Here is a 20,749-nt window from a genome sequence, read left to right on the forward strand (position 1 = left end):
GTGTTCAGTTGAAATTCCCAGGGCTAACAGTTTAAGCACTTCCTGGACTCCTAATCCTTTATTTCTGGTCTCAGAGCATTTCTCTTACTTTCTTGAAAGCTCATCAAATTTTAAGAGGTATTATGCATGAGTGCATATAAATTTTATATGTGTGTGTATACATATATGCATACACACGTTGTGTGTGTGTGTGTGTGTATAAAAATCTTAGAGGATTTATTTATTTTTTGCAAGAGTATTTCCGGACCTCTAGTGATAGAAGTGGAAGGCTATCCTTTGCTTTGTAATAAAAATTTTCTCTTATCTTTTTTTTTTTCACTTTTAAAAATCACATTTTGTTCCTCCAATCACTTCTTCCTATAGGTAAGCAGTAGGTCATCCAGTCCTAGCGTCAGAATGATCACTACCTCAGGACCAACTTCAGAAAAGCCAACTCGAAGTCATCCATGGACTCCTGATGATTCCACAGGTGACCAGTGTATTTCCTCACTATAATTAAGAAGCTGAATTCATCATATTTGTTTTCATTTATTTGTGTCATGACTCTGATCTTTATAAAGGCAGGCATTTTATAGTAGTTTAGATTTTCATATTAATAAAATCAAATATTTAGCAATAAACTTAAAGATGAGTTTTTGAGTACTGAGATAGATTGTCTTGCCTTCTGCATTTTTTCCCCCCAGATACTAAACATGTGTATTAAAGATGGTTTGGTTTGGGGTCACTACAGACAGGAAGATACTGTATTCTTGATACTTAAGTCTCTGATTTTCCTATTTTTGGTCCATCCTACGGATGATAGTAGTAAAGTTCATTATCTCTTAGATAACTAAAATCATAATGATAAAAATAATCATCATAATCTCAGTCTTTTGTTTTAAAGACACAAGATACCATGTACTTCAGTGAAAAAAAAAATTTCTGACCATTAACTTTTTGAATCATTTTTAACTGGTAGGGAGACTTCATTTCGGTTACATAAATTTCTGTTAACTAGACCTTAAAAGGCCTGTTAAATTACAACTCCCTAACATGAATGACTAACTGGTCAAAATACTAGTATTAAAATCTAATGATGGAATAGTTTTATTATGGGCAAACAGGAAATTACATGCCATAGTGGAATTAACTTTCCCTTAGCATTAAGAGAATTTCCTGAATACTTACCAGTATGGTTCTGTAAAATTTATTATTTATATGTTAATATGTCAGGGAAAGATGATCTCTTAGACCTTGGAAGATTAAACCATTTGGGATTTTATTTAAGATCAACTGTGTTATTAATAGTGGCAATTAAATTGAAATTAAAAAGCTTTCTCCCTTTACAAACTAAAACACTACTTATAAGTATTTACAGATATCTGGCATGACTTAGTCAAGTCCATAATTTAATTTAAAAAATTAACTGAGTAGCTTTTCTCAGTTTCACGTAAGATACAACTATGTTTAGCCAGCGGTGTACTCTCTAGTTTTAGTAAGTTTAAATTTACTGGTGGCAAAAAACTCCTCCAAGTTTCACCCCTAGCATAGCCCAACCTAAGATTGTCCAGAACACTACTCAGCACATACGCAGAATTCATCACAATGTGCTTTCTCCTCAGAGGTAGATAGGGAAACGCTCTTGACAGATTTGATCATTAACATTCAGGTAAGATTAGCTCTTTTTGGTTCTTCAACCCTCTAGTGAGGGAGTACATGCCCTGACATTACAGCATTTGCTGAGACCTAGTGCTCAACTTGGCAGGGCCTCCTGACTTCAGCCTAGACTAGTCTAGCCATGCCAGTCAACGTAATTGTGAATTCGTGAAAGTAAAATAAAAATTCTCTTATGTCCTTCTCACTTAACTGCTGGGTTTTTTTCGACTTCATGTGTTCTTCCAGCCTTTCAACCCCAATCTCATTTTTTTATTTTCTGGGACCTAAAATACCAATAGCTAGAAATCATGCCTAGGTCCAAAATTCAACTGAATTTTGCCTTTGCCTTAAAATACGGCAAGTATGTGGTTATCATTTTTAGATAATTTTGAATATAGTTTTAGAAGTTGAGACTGGTTTAAGCTTATATTTAATGAAGTTCAGCTTTGTACTGTTTCTAAGAAAAGTACTGATAATCAAGCTACTACAATAAATTACAGGGAAGAGATATTGGTAAAGCCTTTTTCTTTGAAGGCCCCCTGATTCAGGAAAAAATTAGAAGTGCATACATAAGTTTAAATAACCTAATTAATTAGGTAGTTTTATTTTAAAAGAGGAGGGATTTCTATGCATTTTCAGAGAAAAATAAAAAGCGTATCAATTTAATAATCATAGCATATAATGAGTGTTCTTGGATTTCTATTTATAATATACTGTGGATAAAGAAAGACATACATACCCAAAAGCAGTTAGTGAGAGGGATAACTAGACATAGTAGAGGGAACCACAGAGAGGGAAAAACCCACCAAAGAGTTTTTCTTATTTGCAAAGATAGAAGTATAAGACATGGCCCACTGCTTACAGTCTTATTAGAGTCATAATACTGACACATTAAAAATAAAAAACTCATCATGCTTTATGTAATAAATTTAAGAAACTGCTAAATTTGCAGTGCATAGCTGAGTGTTTTAATAGTTAATAGAACAATCCTTGGATTTTTTTTTTTCCATTCCCTGAATACTGTGAAACACTGATATACTTAATTTTAAAATACATATCAGAGGGGCACCTGGGTGGCTCAGTCGGTTAAGCATCTGCCTTTAGCTCAGGTCATGATGCCAGGATCAAGCCCGGCATTGGGCTCCCTGCTCTGCAGGAAGCCTGCTTCTCCCTCTCCCACTCCCCCTGGTTGTGTGCGCTCTCTCACTTACTCTTTCTCTCTCTCAAATAAATGAAATCTTAAAAAAAATAAATAATAAAATACATATCAGATACAGGGTGTTTATTTAATAAGATCTATCAAGTGTGAGAGATTTAAGAAAGAGTAATAAGAAAAATGTTGAAAGAGTTCAAGATACTTAATTTTTCCTATAAAGTCAGGAGGCATAAATGTTAATCCCATGTGACTCATGCAAGTTGTTATGTCAGTTTATCTCTTTTGAAATACAAACAAAAGCTGTCTGTTCAAATACTTTGGTAAAATCGACTGGTTGGTTGATTTAACCCATTTAACTGTTCCACACATGACATTGAGCTACAGTTTCCATACTCTTCATTACACCTGTGTTCAGTATACTCCCCTCAAAAGCATCTTTCATTTTCTGCAGTGATTCTCATTAGGAGAGGTGGGAAGGGGTTCACACTAGAATCTATATATAAATTGAAGATAATCCACTGGAAGAGAATGTGTCTCTTTTCCCCCCCCCCCTTTTTTTCATTAAAGGACACTAATGTTCAGGGAATTGACACAGCATTATGGTAAACAGCATGATCAAGGAAAGAAAGAGATAGGAGGTTTGAATAGGTAGGGTCAGCGAAGACTGAATTTGAAGTATAAAGGTCCCATACCACTGTTTTGGGTTTTGTTTTCTTTCAGGATTTTATTTAAATTCAAGTTGGTTAACATATAATGTAGTATTAGTCTCAGCGGTAGATGTTTTTGTTTTTAATTGAACAAGAGCTTATACCCTTTAATGTATGAGAGTATGGTTGCATTCTGATTATCTGGTGATTGGATATTCTCTTTTTACCTTTAGAATTCAGAAATAGACTTTCTTCATTACCAATAGCAATAATTTTAATGTATTATTTACTTTAGGAAAAAAATGCCAATATTCATGCATGCTTTCTTGCTTTTTGCTTGTAATTATTTATGATAGAAAATAAAATACATACTTGAATTCCAGATACCAATGGATCAGATAACTCTATCCCAATGGCTTATCTTACACTGGATCACCAACTACAGGTAAAAGAGTACTTTCTCCGTGAATGTTTACTTTTTCCTTAGAAAAAGTTTAGAGAATCTATCTAGAAAGCAGACAGTTATGTTCATATCTGTCATCATATATTTATTTATGCTTTTAGTTGGCCTCCTTAAACTTTCTAAAATCAAGTTAAAATGATTCGTTCAGGTAAGTTAATGAAATCTAAAATTGGTAAAATCATATGTTCTTAACAGTTGTCTTAGAATACTTTCATATCTTTGTTTAAGAATGCCAAGAATGGGTGAGGGAGGCACCTGGGTGGCTCAGTCGGTTAAGCGTCCAACTCTTTGATTTTGGCTCAGGTCATGATCTGAGGGTCATGAGATCAAGCCCCACATCGGGCTTTCCACTGGGTGTGGAGCCTGCTTGAGATTCTCTCTCTCACAAAAAAAAAAAAAAAAGGAATGCCAAGAATAGCATTTTTGCTTTTTAATTTTAGTGCTATAGTATAAAATTTACATGAGCTCATTTCTACTTAATAGATTTCATGATAACTAATGTTCATAGTGACTGAAAATATAAGTAATACACTTTAGTGTCTCCTCATCAGTATGAGAGCCATAAACTTCTTTTTGTATAATATGGTTTGACAACCTGAAATGTAAAGCCAGAGGCCAGTGATACTCTGGTCATGATTCTCTGTAATAGCAAAAGTGTTAAAACAGCAAGGTGAATTTAAGCTCTGAGTTAACTCTGACAAAAGGACACTGAAATTTTCTAGGCCATGGTTTAACACTTATTTTTAAAAGACCATTGCTTTAGTGCTATAAAAACATATCACAGTCACTGTCTTAACTCTCAGCTTGATATTAAGATTTGATTTAATTATGTGTTAACAGTCCTGATTTATTTTCAGCCTCTAGCACCGTGCCCAAACTCCAAAGAATCTATGGCAGTGTTTGAACAGCATTGTAAAATGGCACAAGAATATATGAAAGTTCAAACAGAAATTGCATTGTTATTACAGAGAAAGTAAGTTATCTTTTATGAATAAAAGACATTAGTATTTTGAGTTTAAAATATGTTAAGGTGAAATATTGTTGGGAGACATGAAAACTTTGTAATTTTTAGAACTAATCGTTAAGCATACAGTTGACCCTTGAACAGCTTGGGGCTTGGGGTGCTGAACCCCCACTCATTCAAAAGTCCACATGTAACTTTTGACTCCCCAAAAATGCTAATAGCCTACTGTTGACCAGAATTCTTACCAATAACATAAACAGTCTGTTAACACATATTTTATATGTTATATGTATTATGTACTGTATTCTTAGAATAAAGTAAGCTAGAGAAAAAGTTTTATTAAGGAAATCCTAAGGAAAAGAAAATACATTTACAGTACTGTACAAAAATCCCTCTATAAGTGGATCCATGTAGTTCAGACCCATGTTGTTCCAGGGTCAGCTGTATTTCCAAGTTGGAGGTTTTATGTGTATTCATCTTTAAGTTTGAAGCAACTTTTGGCTATTTTTCAAGTAAAACTCAACCCTTTGACTACATATATTAAAATTAGGGAAAATAAACTGTGTTATATAAACATGTTTTATGTTCTAAGAATTTTAAAGCTAAAAGCTGTTTAGATTTATAGTTATAAAGATTTATTATTTCCTTGGACATAGACAAAATAATCTGATTTACTAATATTCAGCTGTGCTTTATCTTAAAAGTATTTTATAGATATATTTTTTCTAGGTATATGTTTAGGAGAGTAGAATTACTTTATTTTATACCTGTGAGTGTTTTTCTGGGGAGTTTTATATTCACATGTGTTTTTCTGAGAGTTATAAAGAGGCTGCCTTCCTCCTCCCTTTTTTAAGAAAGCCAATTTTCATGCTCCTTTATTTGAAATTCTTAAAAAACAGAGCAAAAACTTCAGTTTTCTTAAGCATGATCCTCATGAAATTTTATACCTCTGAAGCTGAATTATTGTGGTAACTGAAATGAAGTGCTATAGGACAAAATCATGGCAACTATATGTATACATGGTAATAGGATTCCCTCTGTTAATTTTAATCTAAATGAAAATTTCTTGCTTCCTGAAGTAATTTGTGGGAAGTTTTGTTTGTTTGTACTTAAAAAAAAAAAAAAAAAAAAAAAACTCCTTAACAGTTTACTGTTAAAGTGATTTCAACTCAGTACTTTAAAGGCTATATAGGAAATAAATATTAGAGTCTGCAAATTGTGAAGCTAATTGTGGAACTGTTGACACTTTATGTTAAAAAAGAAACAAAACACCTCTTTCTTTTACATATTTAATCTGTACTTTTTTCATATTTGTTCATTTGAAAGAGGAGTTCTTTGCTGGAAAAAATAAATGATGGATTGAGGGAATGTGATAACTTTGACAGTTTTATTCAGTTTTAAATACTTTAAATGAGAAATATGAGAAAATCATCTAGAGGCTTTTCATTAATTATTCAGTTATATCCAGTAACTTCACTTTAGGAATAAGTATTGAACATCTCCCAAAGTTTATCAGGCTATAAAAGTCTCTAATGGTCTTTCCTGAAAATGTTCAGAAAAGTGAATAACTCATTTGAAAGTGGTACTTTGTATTGTTCTCACTTTTAAAATCGGAAATAGATTTAAGTTGATAGCATCTATTTTAATTAGCTTGCACATGTTTTATGACGCCCCCACTTTGCACTGTAGTTAAAGAAGACTGGGACTTCAAAACATGAATAAAAAGTTCAAGAGTTAAAAGTGGAATGTGAATGAATGATAAAACATCATGTTATTTTCCTGTGGTCAGAGCCCTTCCCCAGCCTTTTTTCTTCTTCCTGCACAAAAGGGATACCAAATAAAATGTTTTGAAACTTTTATTATACCATTTTATCTGCATTCACTAATTGTCTAATAAGTACAGTTACTTACAAAAAGATTTTGGTGTTTGTATGGGTACACAGAAGAGTGAGTGATAGTTTCCATTCTAGCCTACAAGTGTGTTTGAGTAGTGTATGTAAGATGCATAATGATCAACCCAGAATAAAAGTCCTAATAAGTTGAGCTCATCAGTTACTAAGGTATGAATTTTTCTATCATGTACAATATTTTATTATGTGGTACTTGTTTTTAGGCAAGAACTAGTTGCAGAACTGGACCAGGATGAAAAGGACCAGCAAAATACATCTCGTCTGGTACAGGAACATAAAAAGCTTTTAGATGAAAACAAAAGTCTTTCTACTTATTACCAGCAATGCAAAAAACAACTAGAGGTCATCAGAAGTCAGCAGCAAAAACGACAAGGCACTTCATGATTCTCTGGGACCTTTAAATTTTAAAATATGCAAAGAAAGACTTTTTTTTTTTTTTTTTTTTTAAAGCAAACAAAAGCCCTTATAATGACAGTTCATGAGTGTTAGCTTTTGGGCGTGTTCTGAATGCCAACTGCCTATATTTGCTGCATTTTGTTTCATCGTTTATTTTCTTTTTCTCATGGTGGACATGCAATTCAACTGTCTCCTTGCATAACATGGGGGCATCTGTGACTTGAATAAGCAGCAGTTCTCAACTTCAGAACAGATGCAGTGAACCATGGCTGTATATGCATGCTCATTGTGTGAAGGCTAGCCTAACAAAAACGGGGTATCAAACTAGCTGCTATGTGCAAACATCGTCTTTTTTTCGAGGTGGAACCTCAAGAATGATTTTGTTCTTGTATCTCATCTCAAAAAACAATTTTTTTTCCAAAAGATGGTATATACCAAGTTAAAGACAGGGTATTATAAATCTAGAATAATCAGTGGTACATTAATAGAAATGCAGAACATTTAGGGATAGTTGCAGGTGAGGGCTCTGATGCCAGCATCCTTCAATCAGTACTGAACTTAGTTCCATCCATAAAATATTGAAAGGTAAGTGGCGGCTGCTGTATTTAATAAAAGCATATTTCATTGGACTAAAATTTGACTATGATACACTGAACAAAATGGAACCCTTTTTTTTAAGATAAAAAGATTTTTAATTTTGTGATTGCGTGTATGTGTTGAAACTGTAAAGATTTTATCACTCTAATATTATTATCTCTTAAATGAAATTAAAAGGTAAATGAACACGATCCAGCTTAAATGATCATTCCTTCCTGCAATGATTATTGGATTGTTTTAGTGTATATTTGAAAAACTAAAGAGAAATAATGGAAAATGGAAATAATTGCTCCAGCTAAAAGGCTTGGGCTTAGATTTCTTTTATGATACCAAAAGAGTAAAAAACCTGGCAAATCAGGAGAAGTTAGTAAGGAAATTAAAAAAGTAAATATAAATTCTTCAAGTATACTATTTATCAACATTGGAAAATTGATTTTCCTTGCAAGCCCATCCTAGAATGCCTGCTGCCTTTCAACACTTTCAAGGGAATTTCGACACTTATAAAGAGAAAATTTATATTGTTAACAATAACTTTGCTACCAACTTACTTTGAAAATAAAAGTAATAAAAAAACTTCATTGAAATAATAGACTATATAAGCTCTATTTTTTCAGTTGGTATTAAAATAAATCACATTTTGATACCAGTACAAGGTGTCTTTTAAACAAGGATGTCATCAACCTCATTTTTTATAGCATTAATGTTTTATGAAAAGAAAATTAAAAATGAAAGCATAATTGCTGTGATTATTAGAATTATATCATGATTGTATTGTAGTTTTGCTCTGTTTCAGATAAGCAAGTTGATCTAAGAAGTTATCAAAACTATTCTTAAAAATGCTAAAGCAGGTAACTTTTTCTTCTGTTATTTTTTTCCTCCTCCCACTGAGTTTTATAATGTATTCCTGTGTATACAAGCAATAAAGGTAAAAGACAGTTTGTACTAAACTGTGTCATTTTTAGCTTCCTCAGAATCTATTATTAGAAAGTTTTCAGTAAATAAATGTCTACCATTACTTTATTTAAATAAAAGAAGGGCTATCATTCCCAAATAATTTGATTACATAATTGGAAGTATACTGGTCTCAACACATCAGTAGTAAAATAAAATTGGCATAAAAAATAACTGTAGACTAAGGAAAGGTATAACTCATTCATAACATTGCTGCTTGTGATATGTATGTGTCACTCCACTAAAAGGGACCTAGTCACTGTTCATAGACTTTTCTGATTATCTCAGAGCATGAGATATTCAAGTGTGGATGCTAATGCTCGACCTTTCCATTAGGATTTAATTTAACATTATAGATTTCAGATTTTATTCCTAGTCATTAACGTGTTTTTGGTATGTATTACATACTTAAAGGGAAAATATTATTATTACATGTAATCACTTCATAAAAATCTCCAGTAGGAAAATGGAAGAAAATAGTAGTGTTAAGTCATGATGCCAAGTGCAAAAAAAGGCTGTTGAGCACTTGCTGGTTTGTTTACAGTAAGTTCCTGGGGATTCTCATACTGTATCCTAGACACTGAGTGTACTTCAGCCTACCTGGTTTTAAAGTAGTTGTGTTGCAAAGCTCATACTTTTTAAGTCCTGATTATCCTTAATGGGAGAAAAGGGCAGCAGGGATAATTAAAATCCACAGCCAGTTTTATCCAGCATCCTCACCCATCAAACCTTCAAACAGATTTTAACAGGGAGCCAAATTTTTCATTTGTAAAAAAGTTTTACTTTTTATTCTAACCCTCATTTTTGGGTAGAAATGGTGAACCAGACAAACAAGTGGAATAAAGGCCCTCATGTAAGAAATTCACAAACAATCCCTAATTACATTTCATTTTTTCCTCGAGGGAAAGATAAAGTCTAGAGAGAGACACTCCTTAGCATTAAAAATAACTTTTTTTGAATCAAATGAAAATCATTTAACATTACTTTATAGGATTACCGCCTGTTGAAGATATTTGCTTAAAAGTTGTTTACAAATGTTTGACTCTTTTACTCAACCATTTTAGAGTATTTAATGTGTTTTTTCCTCCCAAGTTTCTTCCGTGTTCCTAGTTTCAGCTCCTGCTTGTAGCCAGATATCACAGGCCTTGCCTGTGAAACACTTTTCTTTCTGTAAGTGTGTGGTTTTCAGCAGTCAGCTCCTCTCTTCAAATGGTAGGAAGTTCTACTTCTGTCATTCGGAACATTTTATGTAAAACAATGTAATGCAGAAATCCTTGTGCATACTGTATACTTGAAGGAAGCTTTTTAGATTTATTTTTGTTTGTAATAAAATTCAGATTGTTATTCTAAACTTGTTTATAAAAATGGTTAATGATTTATATCAGCAAATGAGCTATGAGGTATTCTGCTGTAGCAGTGTGTTTACCTTACACAAAATCAAATAAAAACTGAAAAGTGAGTATTCTTAAAATACTCAGCACAGTTGTAACGTAATCATGATTTTTGAGAGGCTAAATGACAGGCCAATTAACATATCCATCTATAACAATTCACTTTTTTTTGTTAAATGGGTACTCTTCACAGTTTCATTAAATAATGATTTATATGAAGTACAACATGGTATATACATTACTGAGTGATTCTTCTCATTAGAAAACTGATTTCCTGTAATATACTACATTACGTTAAGTATTTCATTCCTTTATCAACCTCCTAGCCTCCCAACCATCACATATGCACACACACATACACTCACAAACTCGACCTTCACTTTAGTAGATCAGCCCATTCATCGTTCACTCATTCCTTTAACAAATATTTATTGAGCACCTATTACTTAAGTGAAGCTCCTGTGGCTAATGCCAAGTTACATGTTCTCTTTAGTCACATGGTAGTTAGCTCGTATTTCCATTTCACAGATGGAAAATTAGGCTCCTAAAGGTTAAGACTTGTTCCTGAGTCTGCTTTTCACCCATCATCTCATGCAAGGGGACTCTGTGGCCACTATCAGCCCATGATGTGAAAGGAACATGAGAAATGCAAATGATGGGAAGATATGAGGTCACTTGCAGGCACAGAGACTTTGTGACCACTCTGTAGATCACAACAAAGCCAACACTGAGACCCACACATGTCTTCTAAACCCAAGTCTGTGCTCTAAACCACTCTGCCATACTGTAATTTAAAACTTGCTGAGTGCTTCAGCTTTCACATCCATTTATTCGATGAGTGGGGTGTCTTCTTCACTCTTCTACTCCCCTCAGCTGAAAAACAGGCTAAAAATGGAAATACAAATAATGATATTGTGAGGCTTGGCCTAGAAAGAAGACTTGTTCTCCACTCTCAGGAAAGGCTTACTCCAGGCTTTTTCATTTTTGGTTTGTTTTTAGTATTTTTGTTTTTACCTTTTTGTTTTGTTTTGTTTTAATTGGGATACAATTTTTATACAAGAAACTGCATCCATTTAATGATGTTTAATGCAGTTTATTGAGTTTTGACATGCTCTTAGACTCGGGAAGCCATCCAACAAACAAAATACGTACTGAACATTTCCTTCCCCCCTCCCCAAGGTCCCCTATGCTCCTTTGCAGTCCTTCCCTCCCTTTACTCCATGCCCCACAGTGCTTTCTAACAATAAAAATTTGTTTGCATGTTCTACAGTTTTAAACAATGAAATCATTCAGTATGTACTTTTATTTTTAAGCTTTTTTCTCCCTCTTGAATAGTTGTTTTAATTCCTTTGACAGGAATTTTAATTAAACCATTCCTAGTGATACTTGAGAATCTTTCAGTATCAGTCTTCAAGAGAAAATGGATTTGAAGAGGCAATCGATGCATCCATTGTGGCCAGCTTGTGTCGTGTCATCTTCTGAAACACTTAAGATCACTTAATTTTTACATTTTTACAGAACCCTAATACTTTGCTTACAAAATCCCTTAGGTTGTTTGTTAAAGTAAGCCTGTTCCTCTCTGCATTTAGGTGTTAGAAATGCAACACGGACGTGGACAATAGCATATTGGTAGGTTCATGGTAGTTTTCAGCAAATACGGTTGATCAGTGTAACTTTTTAAAAGTTCTTTTCATTTTCATTTAGATTGCGACTGCTGTTTTGCTTGCTCAGAAACCTGGGAAACTATATTTTAAGTAACCAGTCTTCTGTATATAGTATTTGATATGGATATCTCCTACCGATGCTGTCGGTGGTCCTGTCTGCTATAGAGGTGCCCATGGAAGTAAGATTACACTGGTAGTTCATGTACTGCTTACTGCCAGGGCCTGTGTTCCTTTTCTATCAGTAATTAGTAACTGCTCTCAGAGTTTCTCATCCCTACTGCCATGAGGTCCCACCAAAACTGAGTTTGTGAAATGAACTGCGCTTCATGTCAGTTCTCAGTGAAGTCTTTGAGAATCAAATGCTTGTTTAAGTTTGTCTGAGTTTCCTGGTGCACTTTTAAAGGTTTTATTTATTTGAGAGAGAGAGAGTGCATAAGAGGGAGGGCGAGGTGAGGAGGGGCAGAAGAAGAAGGGGAAGCGGACTCCCCGCTGAGCAAGGAGCCCGAGGTGGGGAAGGAGGTGGGGAAGGCAGACGCTTAACCATCTGAGCCACCCAGGCACCTCCATGGTGCTTTTATATTTCCAAGTAATGAAATGCATTTTTTATCCTGTAGTTTAGTGGTCAGTGATCTCTTATAGATGCCATATGACATCAGGATAATTGCTTTGAATACACCAGAAATCACTGAGGAAATGCTGGATATTTATCTTCTGAAAAACAAAAGTAATGTACAAAATGCAGTTAACTCCTCAGACTTGTTTTTTGTTTCTCCTTGTGGATACCTCTTCTTTAGTTATTATAGGAAAAACTGCATTAATCATTGATTGATAAATTTACTAAATTCAAATTAGAGCCTGAAGAAACCTGAAAATGGGTGTAACTTTTTTTATGGTTGAAGAAAAAATGATGATATTACGTCACACACCTTTTTGACTTTTAATCCATTTCCTACAAAGATACTACCTAATATCCATCTAAAATGTCATGAGCATATTACTTGCAAAAATCGATACCACTCTTGTTTCTTCCATGAGAACCTTTTAACAGATACTGTTTCTTTGAGGATTGGAAACATGTCTTTATTCTCTCAGCTGCATATGAAATTGATAAGCTATATGCTTACAATCTATTTCAGTACATTTGGGCTATTATATATTAGTACATTGCCTCACAATAGTCTTAAAAATTCATACTAAAACTTATGTCTGACTACATAATTCTGTCTTCCCATTCATGATTCCACATTTTATGTACAGGAGACTTTAGGAAGTGGTACAAAGTTCCTTGGCCTAAGCTGAGTATTTCTTCCCTTTTTACTTTCTTTTGCAGCCATATCAGAAAAGTCTCTAGTCTCTGTGCTCCATGTACCCTGTGATTCATAAGGACATAAGTTTGGCTGCTGCCCAGAATAATAGCTTAAACAAGATAGCAGTTTTTTCTTTCTCACAGAAAAAGTTTAAAGTAATATAGTAGCTTTGCTCATTTGCCTCATAGCCAAAGAGGAGAGGGAAAGGGCAAAAGCAGCGAAGGTGCTCTCACTCACGCTCTCATCCATTTGCCAGAACTTCGGCACATGCATTTACCCTACCTGCAGGGAGGCTGCGAATGTCTGTATAAATGGACAGCCATATGCATAACTAGAAGGTAGGAATTCAGTTACAAAAGAAGGATCAAAAAGATTTAGAGGACAAGTAGCCTTCACCACACCCTCATAAGGAAACTAGACCACGGCCGCCTCTCTGTCCTCTGTCCTCCCCTCTCTCCATAATATGGGAAGTAGGCAAAGCTGGCCCCTCACAAGAATGCACAGTAGTGTCAAAATCCAATCAGTATGGTGTGCTTAAAGATTTCCCTGTATTTGTAATTGGTGCAGCTTAAAAAAATAAAACTTCAAAACGTGAAGTTAGAGCACTAGTAAAATGGACAGCAGTTCAAACCCAGTTCTTCTTAGCTTCAAGGCTTACAAAAATCTCCTTTTTAATTAGTTTAGAACTTAGAATACATTTTCTGATAGACTTAATAAAGGGGAGAACTAGGTTCCTAAGCATTATTTTATAAAAGTCGATTTGATCTTTAATGGATATGAAATAATGTCATTGAATGGAATAGTTCCAACAAAGACTATGAGAGAAAACAAAAGTGATGTGGTTGTTGTCTTCAGATACTGACATTGTAGTAATTTTTCCCTTTTAAAAGTTCTTTACCTTTTTACTGTTTTCTGCACAGTAAAAATTAAAACCAGAAGGACACCACCTTACACATCACTCTAACCATGTTTCTTCGTCAGGAACTCAGGGCCCTTTGCCCTGGGCACAACCATTGGAGCCCTTGCATGAATCCCACAGGGGCAGGAACTTCCTTTCTGTACTGGCCCCAACCTGGATCCTTGCAGGTAGGGGTGGACCCAAAGGGTGGGGATTCCAAAGGTTCGCCTATGGATTTTGGTGAGGATGAAGCACAGTCTCAACAAGAGGAGTAAAAAAAATAAGAACTTGAATGGCTTTAAATTGTTTTCTTATTAATACACATTCTAGGGACCCCAGCCTCTGAAATTCTGCTTCACAATGACAGGCTATTATTCAGGGATATAAACTTTTTTTTCCAGTTCCTGAAGTGATTCTGTTATACTGGCAGATTGTAGAATTACCTACACCATAGAGCAGATAGAAGGAGTATTGCCATTGTAAATTTTCTAGATTCTAACCCATCTAGTGTTGTGAAAGCTAAGAGAAAGAGTATGATATTGTGATGTATAATAAATCTATATTCTCTCTTCCTGTTCTGGCACACAGCTGGAATTTCTTAGGTGGTGAGAACAATAAAGATGTCTTGCTTTGTTAATGAGGTGATTTTTTGGAAAGCCCCTAGGTGGTGGGGATGGAAGTTGGTTGCCAGGGAGGCCAACTACCTGGTTAGAAGGTGGTAACTTTCTTTCATCCACCCGCCCCCCACTTCAGGGGGGAAAGGAGGGCTGGAGATGGAATTCAGTCACCAAAGGCCAGTATTTTAATTGGTCATGCCTGTGTAATGGAGCTCCCATAAAAACCCCAAAAGAACAAGATTCAGGTTGCTCCTGGGTTGGTAAACACATGAAGATTGGAGAAGAGTGATGCACACGGAAGGCATGGAAACTCTGCGCCTTTTCCAAATACCTTGCCCTGTGCATCTGTTCCATTCAGCTGTTCCTGGGTTATATTCTTTTATAACAAACTGGTGATCTAGTAAGTAAAATGTTTCTCCCAAGTTCTATGAGCCACTCCAGCAATTAATCAAATCCAAGGAAGAGATTGTTGAGACCTCTGATTTATATAGCCAGTCAGGTCAGAAGAACAGATGACAACTTGGACTTGGAATTGGCACCTGAAATGGGGGCAGGAGGTAAGTCTTGTAGGACTGAACCCTTCACCTGTGGAATCTCATACTTACTGTATCTGAGTAGACAGTGTCAGAATGGAGTTGAATTATAGGACACCCAGCTGGTGTCAAATGGTTTGGGGGGGAAACACCCACACATTATAACTGGAGTCAGAATCATGAATGAGTCAGTGAAAGATAAAATCTACCATTTCCCTGAGATTCACAAAACATAGGAGCATGGAGGTAAGGATAAGATTAGGAAAGATGCAGAGCTAGAGCTTCAAAAACTATAGGAGGGCAACTCAGACAGTCTTCAGGTAAGTAGAGCCTGGGAGAGAGACTGCCTTTGTATACAAGGAGTGATACCTGAACATCAGAACTTCAAGAAGTTTTGAATATACGAACTTTGTCTTTTCCACCACTCCCATCTCTGTGGAGGAAGCATAGAAAATAAAGGTGATGGGTGCCTGGGTAGCTCAGTTAAGCATCTGCCTTCAGCTCAGGTCATGACCCCAGTGTCCTGGGATCAAGCCCCGCATTAGGCTCCCTGCTCAGCGGGGAGCCTGCTTCTTGCTCTGCCTGCTGCTCTGCCTACTTAGGCTCTCTCTCTCGTCAAATAAATCTTTAAAAAAAAAGTAAAGGTGAAATCAGAAATCATTTTACAGGTATACTGCTATACAATGTTTATCACAGCATTGAGTTGTTTTTAAGATTTTATTTGAGAGAGCAAAGGGAGGAGCAGAGGGAGAGGGACAAGCAGACTCCAAGCTGAGGGCAGAGCCCAATGTGGGGCTTGATGCAGGGCTCAGTCCCAGCACCCCAAGATCATGACCAGAGCCAAAACCAAGAGTCAGACACTCAACTGACTGAGTCACCCAGGCACCCCAGCATTGAGTTTTTAAAAAGCTATCTAAATAGCCATTAATCCGTGTTAAGTAAATTATAGTAGATCTACACCAGGTAATACTATATGTCCATTAAAAAGTATTATGAAACTGACTAAAGGAAACCTCATTTAAAATGGGAGGGGCACTTGGCAGGCTCAGTCAGTGGAGCATGCAACTCTGAATTATCAGGGTTGTGAATTCAAGCCCCATGTTGGGTGTAGAGATTACTTAAAATCTTAAAAAAATAAAAATAAAATAGAGTCAGGAGGCCAGAAGGGGGAGTTTTCGTTCACTCATCGCCAGTGCAGACCCCAAAAAGAAGAGACATACCTTGTATTCCCAGTTGGAAGAAACCTCCTTGACTACTCCAGCAGAAGGAAGAAAAGATTTCTCCATGGCCAACAACTAGCCCAGCCAATAAGAAAATACCACAATTCAGCCAATGAGAAACCCTCACCACCCTGAGCTCTCACTTTCCCCCAATAGACTTTGGTTCAAAATAGCCCCTCCCGACTTCCTCTTTTTCTCTAAATAAAGTACCGTTCCTCTCCTTTGATCTGGTTTGGCTATGGTTTGCCATAGCTTACATGTTCTGAATTGCAATTCCTCTGCTATTTCCAACTCCATTTTGCTGGTAAAATAACTTTTAAGGTTGACAGTGTGATATAGTTCTACACTTGATAATATAAATCTGTCTGAATTGAGTGCTTCAAAATATTAAAAGATTTGACACATGAAGTAGTGTTTATAACAAAAATGCAACATTTTAAAAAAATCAGTATAATTCAACTGTACAGTTCTATCAATAGATGCCTAAAGGACATTTGATAATATTTACAAATAAAAGAAGGATTAAAATGGAATTTCCCAAACTTGATAAAGATAACACATTTAAACCAACAGCATATTAAATAGTTAAATGACTATCATTTTCACTAAATCTGAAACATTAAAATCTGACAGCAAAGGTGCACTGGCATTCAACACTTTTTTTTAAGTTCTAGCTGATGAAAAGACCCCAAAACAATAATGAATATAAACACTGGAAATAAAGAAACAAGATTATCTTTACTTGCAGAATGTAAAATTATATCGAAAGCCCACAAGACTACTTAAATTCTAAAAATTAGGGAATTTGCTAGAGTGACTATATGTGATACGTATCAAAATTAGTTTTTTCTCTATAAACAATCAGAAGTAGAAATTAGATTTTTTTTTTACTCCAACTGAAATGGCAATAATACTATAAAATACCAAAGAAAACATTTAACAGGAAATAGGGCTGATGAACATCATAGCCTTGATAAATAATATAAAACAAGACATGAACTTAACATTTTCCGAAATGAGAAAACAACATAAAAATTGTTATGTAGGGGCGCCTGGGTGGCTCAGTCATTAAGCGTCTGCCTTCGGCTCAGGTCATAATCCCAGGGTTCTGGGATCGAGCCCCCAATCGGGCTCCCTGCTCAGTGGGAAGCCTGCTTCTCCCTCTCCCACTACCCCTGCTTGTGTTCCTGCTCTCGCTCGCTCGCTCTCTGTCAAATAAAATCTTTAAAAAAATAAAAAAATTGTTATGTAGCTACATATATGTATAGATTATTTGTTTAATGTAATTTCAGTCAGAAACCCAGTGGAGTTGGGAGTAGGTTTGTTTTGAACTGGACAAAGTGATTTTAAAGTTCTTAGGAGACAGATGCTCAACAGTTAATGTATAATTTTCATGCAAATTGCAAATACTTGGGTGTACAATTTGATAAGTTTGCAAGACGTATACATCTGTGAAACCACCACAGTCACAATACTGAGACTTTCCCCAATTGCAAAAGTTTCCTTGTACCACTTGATAATGCGTCTGTCCTCCACTCCCTTTCCCAGACAACCGCTAATCTGCTTTCTATAACTAATTATTTGGCATTTTCTAGAATTTAATCCTATAGAATGTAATCTCTTTTGGTTGGTTTTTTACTCAGCATAATGATTTTGATACTCACCTAAGTTGCTGCATATATGAATAGTTTGTCCTTTTATTATTTTTCAGCAGTGTTGTATAGATGCAGCAAAGTTTGGTGATGCATTCAACTACTGATGAATATTTGGGGTTTCCAGTTTTTGACTCTTAACAAATAAAGCTCCTATGAACATTTGTGTGCAAGTCTTCACATAGACATGTGTCTTCATTTCTTTGGGGTAAATACTTGGAAGTGGAACAGCTGAGTTTTATGGTAGGTATATACTTAACTTGTTAAGAAACTGCCAAACTTCTCCAGAGCAGCTATATAATTCTACGTTCCCACCAGCAGTACTAGAGCAGTATCAGAATTACAGTTGCTCCACATCCTTGTCAACATTTGGTGTGATCAATCTAATTTTAGCCATCCTAATAGGTGTGTAGTGGTAACCTACAGCAGTTTTAATTTGAATGTTTCCCTGACAGCTAATGATTTTCAGCATATTGGCATGTGCTTAGACGGCTTTCGTATCATTTATTTTGTATAGTGTCAAAATCCTTTGTCCATTTTTTAATTGGGTTATTTCTCTTAATATTGAGTTGTAAGATTTCTATATACTTTTGTTACAGTTTTTTGTCTGGTATTTGTGCTGTGAATGATTTGTCCCAGTCTGTGGCTTGCCTTTTTCATTTTCTTAATCATATTTGTCAACGAGAAAAAGCTTTTTGTTTTTTCCTACGAAATTGTTTAATATTCTTTATTCAAGTGTAATTAACTACAGTGTAATGTTACACTGTTACGTTACTCTACAGTGTTATATATTAGTTTCAGGTATACAATATAATGATTGAACAATTCTGTGTATTTCTCAGTGCTCATCAAGGTAGGTATACTTCTAGTCCCTTTCATCTATTTCTCTCATCCTTTCACCCATCTCCCCTCTGGCAACCACCAGTTTATTCTCTGTATTTAAAAGTCTTTTTCATTGTCTCTTTTTCTTTATTCATTTGTTTCGATTCTAAAATTCCACATATAAGTGAAATCATATGGTATTTTTCTTTCTGTGACTTTATTTCACTTAGTATTATACACTCTAGGTGAAATTCCCTGAATTAATCTGCATGATAGACCCCCACCCTTCCCCCATAGGAAAGTGACCTTGCCTGAAATAATCCTTTTTTTTTTTTTTTTTAATGACTTCCTTGCCCATATCCCATTCTGGCTATAAAAGCCTTCCATTTTGTACAGCTCCTCAGAGCTCCTTTCTATTTGCTAGATGTGATGTTGCTCAATTCATGAATTGCTGAATAAAGCCAATTAGATCTTCAGATCTACTCACTTGAAAGTGGTTTTTAACAGGGCAAATTGAAGAAGTGGACTGAGAGCGGGGGGCATAAATTGTTCATTTTGCTAGAAGATACATTGGATTTTAAAACTAAATGCACATACCTCCTTAAAAAATAAAATGCATCTTTAAAATGCATATACGAAGTCAGCCAAATTGTCGATTTACTTGCGGAGGTGTCTTCTGCTTCTTTGCTCTGAAGCTCCTGCCTCCAGCCTGTGGTCAGGCCACCATGGCTGTGCTATACAATCAAGACCCTTAATGAGCTGACCCAGCAGGCGGAAGTGGAGGAGGCATCAGCATTTCAGGGCTTGTGTGGCCCTCTAGTTAGCAGAGCCAAGTTCTGAGGAGTTTTAATTAAGTTCAAATTGGGAATGAAGGAAGGGGTGGAATTGGGAGAAGAGGAAAACCCTATCCCTTGTTCCAGCTTGCCTTGTCATACATTATTGCTTACATAGCAATGATCAGCCCTACTCAGCTACCACCAGGGAAATTATCATATGTAAATAAGAAACTCGGGATTACAAAAGGTCCTTGCATGTTCAAAGTGATTAATGTTCAACTTAATCTTCAGGGATTAGTATTTATGCCAAGTTAATAACTGAAAGGATATTCTGTAAATGACTCATTTAGTCATAGCATATACTTAGGGTTTTACACAAATAATCACTACAATTTATGGTGATTAGAGTATTAAGTTCAATTTCCACTTATGTTTGGAGGCAGCTATTTCTCTCAGCGTCCCTCAGGTTTAATACAGCAAGACTTTTTTAAAATGGGTCATATGTTGTATCAGGCAACGTTACCCTGCCATTTTATCGGAGAGAGACTTTCCATTATGCTGGTCTTACAAGCACATCTCTTGTGCAGAGGAGCAATAATTTGGCCCAAATCCAGGACTCTCCCTACATTCTTAAAGATCTATGGGGGGCTTGGCTTTTACATTCATTCACAGAACATGATTCCTAAATCACGGTAACATTTTTAAAAGCACTATAAAGAATTTATGTTAATGTCGTCACTGTAAACGAGAGGACTTAGAATCTTTCCTGAAAAGAGTCAACAAATACACATTCAGTTCTCTTTCCCGTCCCAATATTTTGATTCTTTCTAATCATCAACATCTTAAGTATATGTGACAGAAGAAATGAATTTGCCCTAGCGGGGAATGGGGAAGGTAACATTAACAATACCGAGATAATAGGGGTGTAGAATTGGATCTAGGCCGGACGCCTGGGTGGCTCAGTCCTTAAGCATCTGCCTTCGGCTCGGGTCCTGATCCCAGGGTCCTGGGATCGAGCCCCGCATCGGGCTCCCTGCTTGCGGGAAGCCAGCTTCTCCCTCTCCCACTCCCCCTGCTTGTGTTCCCTCTCTCGCGCGCTCTCTCTCTCTCTGTCAAATAAATAAATAAAATCTTTAAAAAAAAAAAAAAA

The 20,749-nt window shown here is 35.7% G+C and overlaps 1 protein-coding gene across 1 annotated transcript; it reads left to right on the forward strand.

Annotated features, from left to right (window-relative positions):
- Positions 1-316: 316 nt before the first annotated feature.
- LOC145723057 (mitogen-activated protein kinase kinase kinase 7-like) lies at positions 317-8,715 on the forward strand. The gene is made up of 4 exons (XM_081828668.1): positions 317-469; positions 3,822-3,883; positions 4,759-4,874; positions 6,979-8,715. Exons 1-4 carry the CDS (start codon positions 397-399, stop codon positions 7,157-7,159), a joined length of 432 nt encoding a protein of 143 aa, XP_081684794.1. The 5' UTR covers positions 317-396; the 3' UTR covers positions 7,160-8,715.
- The last annotated feature ends 12,034 nt before the right edge of the window (positions 8,716-20,749 follow it).

This window comes from Leptonychotes weddellii, chromosome 8 (genome assembly GCF_054177405.1).
Source record: "Leptonychotes weddellii isolate Sample4059 chromosome 8, ASM5417740v2, whole genome shotgun sequence".
In the NCBI taxonomy this organism is placed as follows: Eukaryota; Metazoa; Chordata; class Mammalia; order Carnivora; family Phocidae; genus Leptonychotes; species Leptonychotes weddellii.